Below are 18,995 nucleotides of genomic sequence, written 5' to 3'. Positions count from 1 at the left end.
GATAGAGCATTTATTTGTTGAGATTTGAAGTTGCCATTTGTTTGACCATTCTGATACATAGTCAAGATCTTTTTGAAGGGTAGCAGTATTGTCTGTGGTATTGAACAGCTTTACATCATCAGCAAAGAGAACGCATTTGCTCTTAATGTGATCACAGAGGTCATTTATGTAGAGTATGAAGAGAGTTGGTCCTAGAACACTGCCTTGGGGGACACCACTATTGACAGGTACAGAATTTGATAGGACACTCCCAATTTTGACCATTTGTTGTCTGTTAGACAGGAATGCTTCTATCCAGTTATGCAGTTGACCAGAGACACCATAAGATTTCAGTTTTAGGAGTAGTTTGTTGTGTACCACTGAATCAAAGGCTTTACAGAAGTCTATGTAGATTGCGTCTATTGTTTTGCCCTGATTGAATTGTGTAGTCCATATGTTTTTGCAGTGTAAGAGTTGCAGATTTCATGATAGTTTTTTCCTAAAACCAAATTTTCTGAAGTTTTTGAAGTTTCCACTTGAAAACTTATGAGTTTTTGAGATGTCTTTTTATGGTGTCTGCCATACATTATGTCAGCTCTGTTTAAGTAAATGGGGAAATCAGCTGCAGGCCAAGAAATTTATTGGATAAATTAGAGTTCCAATAAGGAATTGCTGGCTCTAGACATCTGCTTCACATATCTCTTGATGGCCCATCCACCAGTAGCAGATGTTCTCTATCCAGAAATCATATTTAAAAAGAGAGAAGATTCGTTTGTATGCTGATCTGCAAATATATGCTGTAGTTATCCCTAGTGTCAAAGGTTAGGCACAATCTGCGTTTGGAATGGTGTATATACCGTATGTGTGTTTGCACATAAAATTACATAGATATTATAAACTTCGGATGCTTTCTTCTGTAAAACTAGTATAGTTCAGGAACAGCTTCAGTAGCAGTCCGGATCAAGATTAATATTACTTCTAGGCTATGACAGAAATAAGAACTATGAAATAGTTTATTGACATTTTTTTGGTTGACATATCTTTTCCCATCTCTTTCATATTATTAACGAGGACAATATTGCAGTATAACAAATCAGGATAGCGTTATAACAGCATGAGAATGGAATGAGAGCATTCTTATTTTAGTTTCAATCATGTCTTTCATATGAATTATGTCCCTCAAGAAAAAGCCTGAATAGATAATTTCAGTAGAAAAAAAATATCTTTTTTATCTTCATCAGGTCTTTTGTAGAGGGGCAAATTTATTTTGGTGGAGCCTTTTCCATTTTTAATTCCCTACAATTTGTCATTTTACCTAAGGTAAGCTTCAAGATAATTTAAACCAGAGATAGGAAATCTGTCTTCCTGATATTTTGGTCTCCCATAGTTCATTGCTATTAGTAATAATCAGCAGACTGATGGAAGTTAATGTCCAAAATATCTGCAAAGAATTAGATTGACTATTTGTTATTAAAGTGTAAATTCAAAAAACCCTGCAACATGGTTTACATTGAACTTAATCCATTAACTCTTTCTCCATAAATTTGTTTTGAACTTCCAACCTCATTCCTTTTCTCAACATGACCAAATAATCCCAATGAATATCATTCCATTTTGTATTCAGCACCACATTCATACAGTGCCCAGTCATTCTTGATTAGTCTTCTTGTTTCACTACACATATTTCTTAGGTCCCAAGTCCCATTGTCACTCCAGTTCACTTCATTTGTTTCCATTGCCATTCTTCTCCTCAGGATCCATTTTTGGCCCTACCGAACAATGATCTGCCTTATATTCAATATATCTCATCATTCTGGTAACCTTCAATAATTCTCTCAGTCTTTCTTATAAACCAACCAGTCATGTTTTTAATTTGCATCCATTCCTTTACCATGTCAGCATATGAAAAGACTTGCACTTAAACCATCTATTTAAAACAAGTGAACCATTTTCGAAGCAGTTAATCACCAAGAAGTCAGTATCCCGATGCATTCTAGGTTCTTCAAATGGCCCATTCATTTTTTCTTCATTGTGTTGCCTCATCCCTAGCTAGCTTTTTGCCACCTAACAGAATATTTTCATTCTGTTCTGCATTAATTTAAAATGTTGTACAATTTATCTTCCCCCAAGTCATCACTGCTTCTTACAATATTACAATTCTCTGTAATCTAATATATAAGTATCACTAACCTATGGTTTCCTATTTTTTTCATACATACACAACAATGTTCAGCAACAGTTCCTACTTCCTGGATTATTTCTTCTAAATTTTCTTCTAAATTTCTTCATTTCCATGCTATGATTTGTTAGTTCCATTCCAGAAAATTCAATCACCCCAACATCAGTGTGTTTTATGTTTCCATTTTCTCTTGATTTCAATGTCATAAAAATTTTCTATTATCTTTCTTTTAGTGCATCCATCAGTTCATACTATTTATCATTTATTCCCTTTATATTCCAAGTCATAATCTTCCATATGATATGGCCATTGTTGCCCACCATGACTTTGATCAATCAAAACTTTCATATAAAACTTTTTCGAAGTATCACTTTTAGTTACACTTGTATTATATGGCATATTTCCTGCTAACTGAAGGGTAATACTTTCAAATCTCAGTCCACTGTAGCCAGTATGACTTATTGTAACAAAATCCAGATTTACCCCGAGCATGCATTGCATGCATTAAATTTATACATCCTACAATCCGCTACAAGATGTTTATCTTATTCAGTATGAGCTATGATAGTTAACCATGACAGTCAATATTCAGTTGACCATATTTCACCTATCTACACATACTCTTGTGATTTGATTTTTAAATTTAAGCTTGTAAAAAAAAAAGTATGTTACTTATATTTCAGTATATCCTTAGAGAAACTGCTGAGTCGAGATTAATATGAAATGGTTTTTGAACAATTTATACCAAAGAAGAACAATTTCTGGCTGACCTGTATTTAGCATTCATTTTTGAAAGGCTCCTTTGAAATAAGTGTAATTCTGATTCGCCCAAATCAACAGCAATTTAACCATTGATCTCATCGAGATGCAGATTGAACCTAGTGATTCATGCCAAATGTAGCATCTTTCAGAACTTTTGAAATGAAACACTGATTTGTATTGATTGATAGAGCAAGCCCAGAATGATATAGCACTGCAACAGACAAAGTTCAATAGATAAAGAAACTGCATTGTTTCAAAGTTACAAATACAGTCACAAACTCTCTTCTGTTGTTTTCAATGGAACTGATTGTTAAATAACTATACAGACTGCATATGAGCTTGGGATGGTCATGTACGCTTTGTATGGTATGTTATCTTACTTATTTATACTGACACTTGAAAGACAAGACCATTTAAATTTGGTTGTACATGAGCCAACACTTCCTATCTGAAAATAGAATATGATTCACTGCTCTGCTTTGAAATTTGAGGCATGGCATCTTTCTTAATAGTGTTAGCTGCCAGTAATAGAATAACCCCAAAATGGGATGAAATAGAATGCTAATTTATAAGAGTTTAATTTTCAATGTTTTTTTTTTACTGAAACTCTGTCTTTTCTTATTTAAAGGAGCAATTTTTCAAATGAATTTTTCAAATTATTTTTCCAACCATATTAACACACACTAAAAATAAAAGATGATTAAAGTACTGGATGTTTAAATTATACCAAATATTTATCAAGTTGTTTTAAAAAAAACTGGAAAAGCATTTGCAGAATGCTAAAAGGATGCCATTAAAATAATTTTTAAAAATCATTCAAATGATGGAAGGTACATGATTGAGTACAGAAAATATAAATCTAAGTATTTGAAAAAAGTATTAAGAATGTAATCCTAAGTAAAATTCATTGAGTTCAGTGAAACAGACAAATATATACAACAGATGTTATTTTCAAGTCAAATTCCATTTCCTCAGTTTTTCTGTTTTAAATAAATGAATTTTTCCTGGTTCATTAAACCTTACAAGATTTCCACAATCTTCCTTTTCGCAAGATCTCATATGTCATAGTTTGAAATATCTTAAAATGGTTTGTGTAATCTGACATTTATGACAGTTACTGTCAGATTGCTAAGAATGGTGACATGATTGATGCTGTGAGATTTGGCATAATTTTAAATTGACTTTAATTTGGGGCATTACAGTGCTAACCTCTCATGTATAGAATTTCAACACAACTCAGAAGACACTTTTTCCCAAAACTGCATAATGCTTTATTTATTTATTTTAAAAAATACTTAAGTAATTTTTTTTTTCTCCCTTTCTCTCTTACCTTCCATATTTGGATACAAGCAATTAGATTTTGAAAAGAAGAATCAATATAACCTAAAAGTAGAAGCGACTAACATTCATCCTGACCCACGATTTTTCTACTTGGGACCATTTAGAGACTCAGCTTTGGTCAAAGTTTATGTGGAAGATGTAGATGAGCCACCTGTTTTTAATTTACCATCACATTTAATAGAAGTTGATGAAGATGTCAGAGAAGGCAGTATCATTGGGCAAGTAATAGCCCGGGATCCAGATGCAACAAATAACCTAATCAAGTAAGTTATCTTCCATAAATATCAGAAAAGATTACATTAAAAGTATGTGATCTTGCCTATAATGTGCTTTGGTTTTTGGAAACTTTTGTGTTTAATACTGGCAATAAACTATTAAATATAACTGGAGATGGTTATTAATTTCATTAAGGATAGGTTTACATTCCTACTGTTGGTAGCATTAGACTTTTAAATATCCAAGTCTGGACTCACCCCAATTTTCAAACTTCAACTTCTATTCATGTTCTCCAGAAAATAGTTCGCAGCCTAGCTTGTTCAAATTCAATATGATTTATCAAGTAATGTTGAGCCACTCACGAATTTTCAACCTAACTTTTCTTGCAGGGTCATTTAAAAGATAAATGAAGGATGTTCCTCATCCCACACCACTCTAATTTCTTAGGAAGTAACAGACTATAAGTATAATTATGGCATAGTTTTTTAAAAAATAAAGGGATTTTAAAAATAAATTCATGCTAACTTCAGTCCATATTGTGCTCGTACTAGCACTTGGCCCAAAGTAATTAATAACTAAAATAATTATTGACTGCAATGGAGCATCAGAAAGACTGTTTTGGTATAATAGAGTTGTTAATTATCTGTCTGTCTGTCTGTCTATATCTACCTACCTACCTACCTACTTGCTAAATTATCAGCTCTTCTAAGAGAAACATCACTGAATAAATTCATTTACAATTGGAAGCTTTTGTAGATTTTTTGTAAGAAATGAGGAAAAAAAAATCAAGCTATGACATTTATTTATTTTGATTTATTTATTTTGATTTGTCAATCGCTTGCAAGATAATAGGTATAAGTATATACATAGTTATGAATATATGAAATGGGTACATATAAGAAAAATAAAAGAAACAATAGGACAGGGACGGTAGGCACGTTGGTGCGCTTATGCACGCCCCCTACAGACATCTTACGAAAGGGTGAGGTCAATAGTAGACAGTCTAAGATTAAAGTTTTTGGGGTTTGGGAAGAAACCACAGAGTCAGGTAGAGTATTCCAGACATTGACCACTCTGTTGCTGAAGTCATATTTCCTGCAATCAAGTTTGGTGCGGTTAACCCTGAGTTTGTATCTATTTTGTGCTCTTGTGTTGTTATGGTTGAACCTGAAGTATTCATTGACAGGTAAGTCATTGCAATGCATGATTTTATATACCATACTTAGATCAGACCAAAGACAGTGTAATTCTAGGTTTTCTAGCTCTAGAATTTTAAGTCTGGTGGCATAAGGTATTCTACAATGAGTAGAGGTATGGAGAGCTCTACTTGTGAAATATTTCTGGACTTTCTCAACTGTGCTAATATCAGATACATAATGTGGGTTCCAGACTGATGAGCTGTATTCGAGTTTTGGTCTAGCAAATGGTTAGTAGTGTGATATTACCAGAGAAAAAGCTATGTAGGATTAGGTTAACAACTCTTAATGCCTTTTTGGCTATGTAGTTACAATGGGCTCTAGCACTTAGATCATTAGAGATGAGTACATTTGTTGTCTGTTTGACAGGAATGCTTCTATCCAGTTATGCAGTTGACCAGAGACACCATAAGATTTCAGTTTTAGGAGTAGCTTGTGTACCACTGAATCAAAGGCTTTACAGAAGTCTATGTAGATTGCATCTATTGTTTTGCCCTGATCGAGTTGTGTAGTCCATATGTTTTTGCAGTGTAAGAATTGCATATTACAGGATAGTTTTTTTCTGAAACCAAATTGTTTATTAGAGAGTAGGTTGTTTGTCTCTAAGTGGAGGATAATGGATTGGTTAATAATTGATTCCATGACTTTACAGGTGGCACAGCATAAGGAGATTGGTCTGTAATTTTCAACTAGGCTGGGCTCTCCCTTTTTGAAGATGGGGATGACCGTGGCTTGTGACCATAGATTAGGCAAGGACCTGGTCCTGAAAGATTTTTCAAAGATTATAATTAGAGGTTCTGCTGTGGTAGTGGATAGCTTTTTTAAGAAGTAGGCACATATTCCATCCAGAATATCTCTATCCAATAGATAGAGATGGTTTTAGATTGCGTAGTGCTTTTTCAACATTGTCTTCTGTAAAATTGATATGTATTAGATCATTGTAGTTTTCTGTGGTTCGGCTAGGAAATACTGGGCATGATCCATTGCTGTTTACAAATACTGAGCCAAAGAATGTGTTAAAGAGGTTGGCTTTAATGGTGTCATCGTTGCAGTCTTTACCATTAGGTCCTATCAGGGGTGGGATGGACCTTGAGTCTTTTAGTTTGTTGTTTACAAAATTGTAAAAAGTGCCAGTGGAAAAAGTGCATAGAAGGTTTTCCTCTTGTTGAATGTGATAATTGTTGCATTCAGTCTTTATCTGGTGGCATACATTTTTGTATCAGCTTTTGAACTTGGCAATGTGACCAAATTTGTTTTTCCGCCAGTGTGATCTCTTTTTGGATTGAAGTTTCCTTATTGTTATGGGTAATCTGTTTCTCTTTTTTTGGGGGGAGTTGTTATTGATACATATAGTTTGATGACTCTTTTGACTTCAAGTAAAAATACGTTGTAATGGTCTTTAACAGTATTGCATCCAGTGAATAGAAATTGCCAATTAAGGGATGAGAGATCACTGTCTATAAGATCATAGTTGCCTTTTTTGAAGTTATAATTGGGGATTACATCATAGTGATGATTTTTGTGTGGGCATATGTTGAAACAAAAGTCAATCATATTGTGGTCACTGTTGGAAAATGGTTCTTTAGTTTGTATTCCGTAAATTAAATTCAAACTATTGCAGAAGATGAGATCGAGGCAGTTGTTAAGTCTAGTATTGTTGGTTACTAGTTGTTCCAGTCCCAGATTTTTAACAGCATTGTAGAAGGTTGCATGTATGGGTTCAGTTGTTTAGGGTCCAATTAATAGATTGAAGTCACCAAGAAAGATAAAAGTGTGTGGGCAGGATGTTGCCCATGTTAGTAGTGAAGTTAGCTTGTTTACATGTTCAACGTCATAATCAGATGTTCTGTAACATAGGAAGAACTGGAATGTGATATTTAAGGATAGTTCACAGATGATGGTCTCAGGAAGAGCAAGTTCCTTGGTAACTTGGATGTTTTTTAGATGTAAGGACTTTTTATAGAAGATAGCAACACCACCTCCTCTATGGATTTCATGATCTGATTGGTAAACATGATAGTCAAGAGACTGTGGTAATGAAGTCAGGAAGAGATGCATTGAGCCATGTTTCACAGACAAATATGATGTCGAATTTAGCCATATTTAGTAAGAGGAGAAATTCAGGTATTTTATTCACAAGGTTTCTTGCATTGAGTAGCTTGCATTTAAGGCCAGCTGTAGTTGGAATTGAGGTAGTTAGGAGTGTGTATGCCTAGACTTGGGTGATGTTGGATTGGTTGAAGTAGGGTTGTGGTTGAAGGTTAAAGCTGAGTTGCGGGTTGTGTGACTTCCTTTTGATACAGTCAGCATGGTAGTCAATGTACAGGTCCTTCTCTCCATTGTCTAGGCATTTTTTGAGTTCTGTGCGGAGTATGGGCATTGGGCATGTTGCTGTATGATTAGGTCAGGGTGAGAATGGAGGTTCTTATGGTTGCTGTTGCTTTTGGCAAGTGAATTTATAGTATAAATGAATTTATGTTTGCTTGATTCATTTTTGAAAATGAACCTACAGAAGTGTGGGGCCACAGAGCCGTCTCTGTTTTTGAGCTCTCAGCCAATGCAGGAAATGTCAAGTATTTCATCAGGGGAGATGGTTGATGCTTGATAATCACTGATGATGTTTTGGACAGTTGTGATGTCATCATTGTCATTGATGTCCTCTAGACCAAATAAGATGGCCTTTTGACATTTCCGTTTGCGCTCAACAGCTTCACTGATGAGGATTGGAGTATCATTATTTGTTTGATTTGTTTTTTGTGGATTGGGTTGTGATTGTTGGGTAGAGCTGTGGTTTGTAGCTATTGGATGTTCAGGTTTTTGCATTGTGTCTTTTTTTTCAAGGTTGGATAATCTTTCTTTTAAAGCGTCCAGGGATACTACTATGGTGTCAAGGGATGTTATTCGTGTTTCAATGGTATCAACTCTTCAAATAGATCCAGTTTGGGTCTGCATGATTTGCAGAGTTATGGAAACTCATTGGATGATTCTAGGAATTGAATCATTTGCTCGGGTAATCCCAAGCAGTCATGATGAGCGTATTTGAACATTTGATGGAATTTTCATTATCCTTTAGAGTTTTATAGCATTTAAGGCATGTGCAGGAGTCTTGTGGTTCATTGGTAGGGATTACTTTTTCTTTAGGTTGTCGTTTGGCATTGGATTTTTTTTCTTGGCGTGGTAGGTTTGTTAAGATGGTACATTGATTAAATTACTTAATGAAACAATTTTATAGGAAGTTGATTATTGTTAAAACTTACTAAATTTTTTGAGACAATGGATATTACAATATAGGTAGTCCTTGACTTACCACAGTTCGTGTAGTGACTGTTCAAAGTTGCAATGGCACTGAAAAAAAGTGACTTATGGCTCTTTTTCACACTTGCAACCATTGTTAGCATCCCCCTGGTCATGTGATCAAAATTTAGATACTTGGCAACTGACTAATATTTATGGTGGTTGCAGTGTTCTGAGGTCATGTAATCACCATTTGTGACCTTCTGTGATGACCTAGAGTGCAACACAAACGTAACAAAATCCAAAGCGTAAATAAATGTCTTTTAATGCATCTAACTTGGCCCCACTGTTCAATAATTCTCAGTTGGAGATAAAACGTACTCAAAAATAGTCTTCAAAAGAAAGCAATACAGTCCAAATTTGCAGATAGAGGTGAAAACCAAACAAACTACAAAGATGAAATTTCCACAACAGGACAGGAGAAGTATTTACCAAATTCAAGGAGATAACAAGGCACAGTCTGTTGGAAGGATGCCAGTCAAGATAACCTCAAACCAAAATAAAACACACTTTGTCTCCAGCGTTTGTCAGAATGCAGGTCCAAACTCTTATGCAGTTCTCATACCTGCAGCCCATGAAGAGGATCAAGGCCCTCTTCTCCTGAGTAGACCGCGTCTCTCCCTTATCCTCTTCTCCCTGCGTGCCACAGGATGGATAGGGGATGGGCCTGGGTCCTCCTCCGACTTCTCAGCTGGCCTCTGCCCTTCTCCAGCCTCCTCCGGAGCCACACTTCCACTCCCTGTCAGCTGTTCCTCCTCTTCCTCAGAGTCAGTCTCCACCAGGGGCATGACACCTTCTGACCATCATAGACAATGGGAAAGCTGATTCACTTAACAATCATTTTACTAACTTAACAACTGCAGTGATTCACATAACAACTGTGGTAAGAAAATTTATAAAATGGAGCAAAACTCACTTAACAAAAGTCTTAGCAGCAGAAATTTTGAACTCATGTGGTTGTAAGGCATTGACTATCTATATAGACTTAAACTAAGGGTTGAATTTTAAATGCTTTTTATACCCATAGAAGAAGTTGGAAGTCATTTTTATTTGTTTATTTTGTTTTTCTTTCTTGGAGCTTTTTTTGGACTTCTCTCTATCCCTCTTATTCATCTTTCTTTCTATTTGTTAGCTTTTGTTAGTTTTTATTTGTATATTTTCTGAAAAAAACACAAATATGAAAATGTGATAAAAGGTATTGAGTAAAACACATGATGGTAAAATCACCATCCAATTCTTTTGACTTCACACTTCCCAGGGGTCTTTAAATGCATCAGAGAAATGGTGGCAAGGCAACTAGAAAACCTATGGATGATTTTTATTACTTTTATTCTGCATTTTTTATAATAATATAGTTTCACTTCACAGTACGCACTCAGTTTTATTCTGTCTATCAGAATAAATTCACACATGTGCATGCACTGAAAAGTATGGAAGAAGGCATTCACCATTTATTTTGTTTCAGGTTTGGGATGGAGGAATTGAAGTGATTTCTTTTTATTCCACTTTGTGAAGCATAATACTGACTGGATAATTCACTATTATTTATCTGTTTCTTGGATTTAGAAAGCTGTTCAGCTCTGAAATGACTGTGGGTATCCTATATAGTTAAAAACAAAAAATAAAATAAAAAAGACATGATATAACAAAGAAAAAATGTGTTGTTAGACTTAGATTTTATTGTCACTTTGAATGTACTCTAATTGGCATACATTAATATGAAATTTTGTTGCCTGTAGCTCTCAAAGGGTCACCACCTGCAATATTCACTACATAAACATGACAAAATAAATAAATACAAAATTATGCATATACCTACATATATTGTATGACACAAAGAAACAACACGATCTAATTTGCATGTATACATGTACACAGCAAGAAAAATGAATATTGTGTTTACCAGATGAATGGCATATGGAACAAAGCTGTTATAGAATCTTGTAGTCTTGCTAGAAATACTTTGAAACCTCCTCACAGAGGGGAGCAACAGAAACAGACCGTAAAGTGGGTGTGTGAGGACTCTAACAATGCTTTGAGCTCTAAGCACATAGTGTTTATAAGCAGTATCCCGAATAACAGGAAATGAGTTTCCTATAATCTTCTCAGCTGTCCTTACCACTCTCTGTATGGAGGCACTGCTGCCACCAAATCAAACCGGAATGCAATTTGTTAAAACGCACACAGTTGTGCCTCTGTAAAAAGTGGCCAGGACAGAAGGAGAAAGGTGTGCTTTCCTCATCTGATGCATGAAATGCAGGTGCTGCTTTCCATGCTTCACTAAGGATGAACATGTGAAGAGACCAATTCAGATTGTTAATTATTTGCACCCCAAGATACTTAATACTGTTGACCACTTCTACAGCTACATCCTTGATACTGAGTGGAATATGACTGTGCTGGCTCTGTCTAAAATCTACAATGATCTTTGTTTTATTAACATTTAGAACTAGGTTGCTTTTATTGCACCAGTTCACCAGAACCTTCACCTTTTCCCTATAACCATCTTCATTGTTGTCCCGGATAAGACCCACCACTGCTGTATCATCTGCATACTTCACAATATGATTTGTAGCAGATTTGCACACTAGTTGTGGGTCATCAAGGTGAACAGTAGTGGATTCAAGACACAACCTGACAGGAACCTGTACTCAAGGAGATAGAATTGGAAACTTTTCTTCCAACTTGCACACACTGAGGCCTATCAATAATGCTTTTCACATTCCCCTACTGGTTAGCCATAGATAAAGCAAAAAAAAAAATATCTCGATTTTGAAAACAGACAGCTGTGGATCAAATTCAGTTTTCCCCCCAGGGTTGGGGATGAAAACACTGGTAGAGAGGAATACATGAAAATTCTGTCAATTGGTTTTATCAGTTCTCTGCAAAAGAGGCTTTGATTTAGCTTCTTCATTCCCAGGATGTTTAAGAATTTGTTTTTGTGCCTAATTTATTTTTTCAAGGGGGCAGAGGGTGCAGAGGTTTTCATTTTTTTTCCTGCTATATGTACTGCTATTCCTTTGCACTCATATGACGAGCTTGCAAAAGTTACCTTACCTTTTTTTTTAAGGGGGGCGGGGATCAGGGAGATTTGGAATGGGACAACTTAATTTGACCACTTAGCCACAGGCCAACTCACCATAGCCAACTTACCGTAGAACAACTTGCCATGGCCAACTCACTGCAGGACAACTCAATTTAACAACAATTTAATTTAAATAATATTTTAATTTTTGTCATTCACATTTCATTTTGTCTCCCTTTTTGCATTCCATTCTTTCTTTGATTATTCTATTCCACCATTTCTTTGACATTAGTGTGATGCTTGTTCTGTGGCAAGTTCGCCATGGTGAGTTGTCCTACAGGGAGCTGGCTACAGCAAGTTGACTGTGGCCTATTGGTAGCAGTGAGTTGGCCGTGGTAAGTTGCCCACACTGAGTTGTCTCATGGTGCTGGGTTTTTTATGAGTGTTAGAGGATTTTGATCAGAAAAAAGAACAATCTCTCAGGTTTTGCCTTTGATAGCATGGATTGGGATTTGTCTAAGTGCTGATTTTAGATATGAAAAGGCTCAATCTGAATCCAGGATCTAAGACAAGTTTAATTGCCATCAAAATGAGGCTAGTATTTGACTGCATTTAGCTTTGCTTGGATTAAATATGAAGCACAGAAGAAACTTCATTACGACCACTACAAGCCCATAAGGCATAAGAAGGAACAATATTTATAGCTATGATTCATAGTGATTTCTAAACTGCTCTCATGGCAGTTTCTAATTGTGATATCCAACCACTTTTCTCCAAATCGCCCAAGGCTTTTAGCAGTCTAAAACTCTCCATAGTCCTGACTGTGTCAGCTGTAATCTGTGAGGGGCAGCTACCCACATAAGATTCTTTAAGCTGAATAAGGTGAAATAGCTTCATTCATGAAAAGTAGACTGTTTTCCCCAATGTCCCTTTGGAAATTACGAATCTCATCACCATCAATGCTCCAGCCTATTTAATTTAACAATGGTGTCTCATTTTATTTACAAACCAATCTGATGCCAACCACAGGTGATCTATATATCTCTGTTTAATTTTTGGGTAGAGCAGAAGAACTGCTGGATTGAAAATGAATGCCCTGCAGAATATCATAATGAATCATAATTATATTTAATACAAATACACATCACAGACCAGGGACGGTAATGTGAAGGATAATAATGTGGATCACAATGTCCTTTATATCTACTAGTTAGTCCTTAAGCTGATTAAACATAATATGACATGACCAAAATTTGGACCAGAATTTTCATTGCTATGCAAAGCAATTCTTAAATGAGTTGCACCTGATTTTTAATCCCTCCCATGGTTGTTAGGCAAATCACTGTAGTTTCTAAATGAAATGTGCCACGTTAAGCTTCTTAATGTGCTGATTGGAACCCAACTGGGAAGGTTGAAAACAATGATCTTATGTTCCCGGGACATGGCACACATAATAAAATACATGCCAGTTGCCAAGTGCCCAAATTTTGATCACATAACTGAAGATGTTGCAATGGTCATAAGTGCGAGGACCAGTCAGAAGTCACTTTTTCAATGCTGTTGTAACTTCAGATGCTTGCTCAACAAATGGTTGTAAATTGAGAACCTTCAGAATATGTTATGTATTTGCTAAATGGCAGTGTAATATTTTAAAAATAGTCTTCAAAGTGCATAATTAAAAAATATTGATTGTTTATCAATCACATGTTAGACAAGAACTACTTTATATTGTAGGGTAATGTGCATTGTTTTAATCTACCCCACAGATTTTAAGCTACCCCATCAATTCATAGTTTGCTTACTGAAAGATAGAAAATAAACATTGCAATAAAGAAACAACTTAGGCAAATGCATTAAAAAAAACAGAATTTTCCTCTCTGGGTTCTCAAAACCTCAGGAAATTTCCCATTAAAACTGAGCATCTCACCCTGCAACTGAATTATAGTTAGGTTCTTCAGAATTTAGCATTAATTAGAGTGGAAACTCCAGCTACCAGAATTAATTTTTTGGACACATCTTTTGACTGTTTTTGTATGTTGTCATTGCATCTGTTTGGAAAGTAAATCAGAATAAGAGAAAGGTTTATGAAAAAATACAAGCACACATCCTAAGCCAGACACTGGCACACTTCTGACATCTAATGGCAGTATCAAAACTGGTATCCATAACAACATTGCATATGCATATTGTATTTTGACATGGCTGTGTAAGATTACAAATACAGCAGAATGGCTTAGGTTTTTGAAATGCTTGAGTTCTTTCTTTTTTGCTGTTCTGTGGAAGTGTATGTTTAACTGATACATGAAAATAAAAATAAAAAACAGTATTAGATATATTTAGTATTATATATATGTTGACTTTTCTTCTATTTGACTTTTCTTCTATTTCTTTGCATTTTCTTCTGTTTTCTGTTTGCTCCAGGAAAAATGCCAAGAGTAATTTGAGTTGAACAGTAAATAAAGTTCTGCAAATCAATCAATAAATACATTTTATTTCTTTAAATTAAAAAGTGAACAATCTCCATTGCTAACGCTATATTATTAAATGCATGAACTTTTAAAAGTGTACAGTTACTTAAGCCTTTCTTAAAACAACGAAAACCAAAACAGTGTTATAACAGAAGATAGTAAGATTTGTTTTACCATTTGGTAGATATTCTTTGGATCGCCACACTGATTTCGACAGAATATTCAACATCTACTCAGGAAATGGTTCCATATTTGTTTCTAAGAGCATTGATCGAGAAGCGGCCCCATGGCATAACCTCACTGTTGTTGCAACTGAAATTAGTAAGTTGTATGTACACTACAAAGTTTGAAAGGAAGAGGAGGAAATCTTATGTTAAATGCTTAAATTTTATCCATGCATTATTATTTATGTGATCTATGACTTTATTCCCAGCAATCAAATGTATGTTCTACTATTTTTGCTTACACAACATGACACCCAATGTGATTATACTTACAGGTTTTTTCGAATTCATTTACAATACAATATGTATTATTAGTGCATTTTAAATGCTAATAAAGATGGAAAATAAACATTTTCAAGGCTACCAAATATGGGTTTCAAATATCCAAGCTGCAACTAGATGGCAGTCCAGACCTATGGAAAACAAATCCTTGTATACTTTTTCTCTTCAAGACATGCTAGATTTGTTTGTTTTGTTAGTTTTCCAGCATTTGTTAATAATCCTGAAAATGATTTAAAAAAAAAAAGACAAGGAAAGTAAAAATACATGATATAGCCATAAAATCTAGTGAGAAAATGGGTAATAGTTTTAAACTAGCTTGAAATTGCTTTAACAGGTCTTTTACTGGTCAGTGCTCAATAGAGAACACATAACTATTTTGCTTGACAAAGTTATTGTGGCAAACATGGTGAGCAATTTTGCATGGTTTCTCAACACCGTACCAGAATGTTCCACCTATTGGTTTTAAATTGAAGAGACAGTTTATCTGACTTATTATATACAACTGCCCACAGTTTAAAGGTGGAACTTTGATCATCTGAATTGAAAATACTGAAAATTGAACCTGCAATTTTTCTGTAGAGATTCTTAGTCATCCAAGTCATGGTTGTTCCAAAGATGCTTTTTCAGGAGACAACTTCTTGTTTTTTTCTCTGAAGATGTTTCACTTCTCATCCAAGAAGCTTCCTCAGCTCTGACAGGATAGTGGGGAATGGAATCCTTCCATGACCTGGATGACTGAGAATCTCTACAGACTTTTAGCTATACAATTTGAGATGAACACCCTTGGAATGGTTTGGGAGTAGGAATGGATTTCTGGGAGGGGGGATTGCAGACTACAGAAACCAGGAGCACTACTCAGGTGACCCTGAGGACACAGATAAACCTCCAAGTGCTTCAACAACCTTCTAAAAGGATGTAAAAGACCAACTGTCTTCAAGGAATACAAACCCTTCCATTCTCCAGCAAAACATCTTTAAAGAAAAAACAAGAAAGGCTCCAGAAAAAGCACCTTTGAGAAAGTGATTTTTTTTTTTTTTTTGCAAAGTACATCTGTCATGGTGAGCATTAGATCTTCTCTTGCATTTTTGCATCAAAGTTAATAGGCTCTCTCTAGTCTATGAGAGTAAAAACTTGGGGCTGCTGCAATTAGACAGAATTTCTAAAAAGTGATGACAAGGCCTAGTCCCTGTACAAATTTATTTGGAAGAAAGTCCTATATACTCAATGGGAAAGTGTATTGGGTTTCAGCTTTGATATGAAATGTTAATATTGCCATTTATTACTGTATTAAATTTCTATATTGCCACAATCAAAAACAGTTTGGCTGGGATAACTTTGGAAATGTCTTGATTGCTTAGAACCCTTGACAGCTAAGGCCAAAATAAAGACTTTAATATCTTTAGTCCTACCTACACTAAAAAAAATGCACTTGGTAAGAAATTCAGTTGAAAATGGAAAGGTCTGAATTTAGATATATAGGATTGCCCTGAATCTATATACTCTCTCCTTCTGCCAAAGAAATATTTTGAAGTCCCACAGACAACTGTAGCAAATGGAGCTTTTGACAAAAATGACAGAACAGCATTATGATATCACAATGCAAGCTCTGCCCCTACCTACTGCATGAAACTCATGAATTAAGAAAAATGGAGTTTGTGTCAATATGTCATGAGGCATATTTCATATTTCATTATTTACTCCTCTGTGGCCATGAAAGTGCTCTTAATTCTTGGAATACATTTTATTAAATTTTGCTAATGTATTATTTCAGAATGACATTTCTAAAGTGTACTTTGAGAGGTGCCATGCTTACAATATAGGCACTGACACTTATTCTTGAATCTCAAGAAAAGAAGTGATACAATATTATGATCAAATTCCATCTTGTCCATTTTGTTTCAGGCAATCCAAAACAAAGTACTCAGACTCCCATCTTCATTCGGATTTTGGATATAAATGATCATGCCCCAGAGTTTGCCAAGTTCTATGAAATTTTTGTTTGCGAGAATGCAAAAGCAGGACAGGTAATACATCAAATATTATCATGTCTGATTAACTGCATTTTTCTCTGTCTCAATTATAAAAATGAATTTATTATTTTTAAAAAATTACGCTATATTTCAGTAGTCTTAACAGTAACAACTACTTTGCTTCATCAAAGTTCTGAATAAAAGAAAGCAGATGTGGTCCCCATGCTATTGATTGATTTGATTTTATGGCAATACATAACAGCTTTCAGAAGTTAACAGTAATATAAACGTGTATAGAATTATGTGTGTCCTTACCAATAAAAAATTAAACTAATAATTTAAAGTTCAAGAACAGAATCATAAACTAAACACCATCATACTAATTTCCAAGCATATTACACAAATGTTCTGCTTTAGTCAAGTTTTGGACATCTATCATCGAAGAAGCTAGATAATCCAACTACGAGAAGGACATAGTCCCCCCCAAAAAAAAAAAAAAACAAACAAACCAGGGCTAATACTCTAATTACTTGATGACTGAGAAACTGTGTTTGGGCCTCAGATTCCCATACTTCATTAAGGAATTATCAGCTGGGTGGACAAGTTGATTTCAAGTGGGGGAAAGACAGCCTTGTAATTACATCTGGAATGCACTCTACCTGGGACTACCTTCAAAAGTTTGGGCTAGTTCAAAATACAGTACCCTAGCTGTTCAAAAATACTTGCTGAATAGAAACACATTACACCTGTGTTTTGGTCCTTTGTATTGCCTTTCTATTGGCTTCTGAGTGCAATTTAAATGACTATTTTGACCTTTGAAGTCCTAGATGACTTCTGTATGAAGTATTCCAGGACAATCAACTTCAACCCATCTCAATCTGCCTGATATACAGTAGGTGTCCCAGAAGAAGTTGCTTGTGGTTCTTTTGGTGCCATCTTACCAAGGCATTCCAAGATACTTTGGGTTTTATTCAGGATGGTGGCTTCAACACTCACAAGATCCTGCCCACCTTCTTTCTGGCTGATGTACAATTTCTGACTTGGGATGGATGTTCTGTACATTGTGAGGAACTTCTGGACTTTCACATCAGCAGCCTTCATGTCCTCCCTTTGGCCAATTCATTATACTGACAGGGAATCTGATAACTGGTAGGGCATACACGTCAATGTCATGGAACTTGTTCTCATTAAACTGACTCTTCAAGGCCTGCTTATCCTTTGTTGGTTCTTAGAGGTTGCTAACTTCGTTCTCATCATGGTTCCCATGTGAGATATCAAGGTATTTGGGATTTCTTGGTATTTGAGGGATACTAACTTATTTTGGGATACCAAGGTATTTCAAGATGGTCTATATGTCTGCTATATGTCTGCCACTGGTAGTTCCACCCTATCGGTCTTAACTATTCTCTCTCTATTGACTAACAACTGGCCACACTTCTCTAGTCCAAATAAGATTCCAATGTGTGTGTGGATGTACTTGTATACATACATACATACATACATACATACATACATACATACATACATACATACATATACACCATTTGTTTTTGTTGAAGTCACACAACTGTTGGCCTGTGTGTGTTTTGTTCATCTTTCTCCTGACTGTTTTCTCCTTCTCTCTTTTATTTTTCTCTTTCTCTGTGTGGTCATTTGAAATCTTATCAGGCTTACAAAGAAGCCTGAAAAAAGACATGTGTGCTTAGTAGCACAGCGTGATCTTGAGCTTCCAAAGATTTCTAAATTATTTTTAAAGCATACACAACCTTAAAAATTGCATTTATAGGGAAAAGAGACGCTTCCTTTAATTATTTCTATACATGTAAACTCAAAAATCCAATTGGCCTCCCCCAAAAGTTGGGTATTTAAAAAAATAAAAATAAAACTTCAATTGTTTTTTTTTTAATCACACTTTTATTACCACTTTTCCTGCAAATTGACATTCAACAATCAATCATGGATCACACCCTCGCCTTTTCCTACTTGTGTTTATGAGGTACAAGCCCTGAGAAATGAACAAAATTCCATTTAAAGATGTTGTAGAACAAATCAATGATAT

General features: G+C 35.2%; 1 protein-coding gene across 2 annotated transcripts in view; it reads left to right on the top strand.

Annotated features, from left to right (window-relative positions):
• The window catches only part of CDH9 (cadherin 9), a 154,007-nt gene that overhangs the window by 119,714 nt on the left and 15,298 nt on the right, over nt 1–18,995 (top strand). For both annotated transcript variants that reach the window (XM_087930736.1, XM_087930735.1), the window contains exons 7-9: nt 4,271–4,524; nt 14,645–14,781; nt 16,869–16,990. In XM_087930736.1, coding sequence (XP_087786862.1) covers nt 4,271–4,524; nt 14,645–14,781; nt 16,869–16,990 — 513 coding nt within the window. The remainder of the gene's footprint in view (nt 1–4,270; nt 4,525–14,644; nt 14,782–16,868; nt 16,991–18,995) is intronic.

The sequence above is a fragment of the Pseudonaja textilis genome, chromosome 3 (assembly GCF_049901715.1).
Source record: "Pseudonaja textilis isolate UNSWEBS1 chromosome 3, rPseTex1.2, whole genome shotgun sequence".
Lineage (NCBI taxonomy): Eukaryota > Metazoa > Chordata > Lepidosauria > Squamata > Elapidae > Pseudonaja > Pseudonaja textilis.
This window is presented reverse-complemented; position numbering and strand designations above follow the sequence as displayed.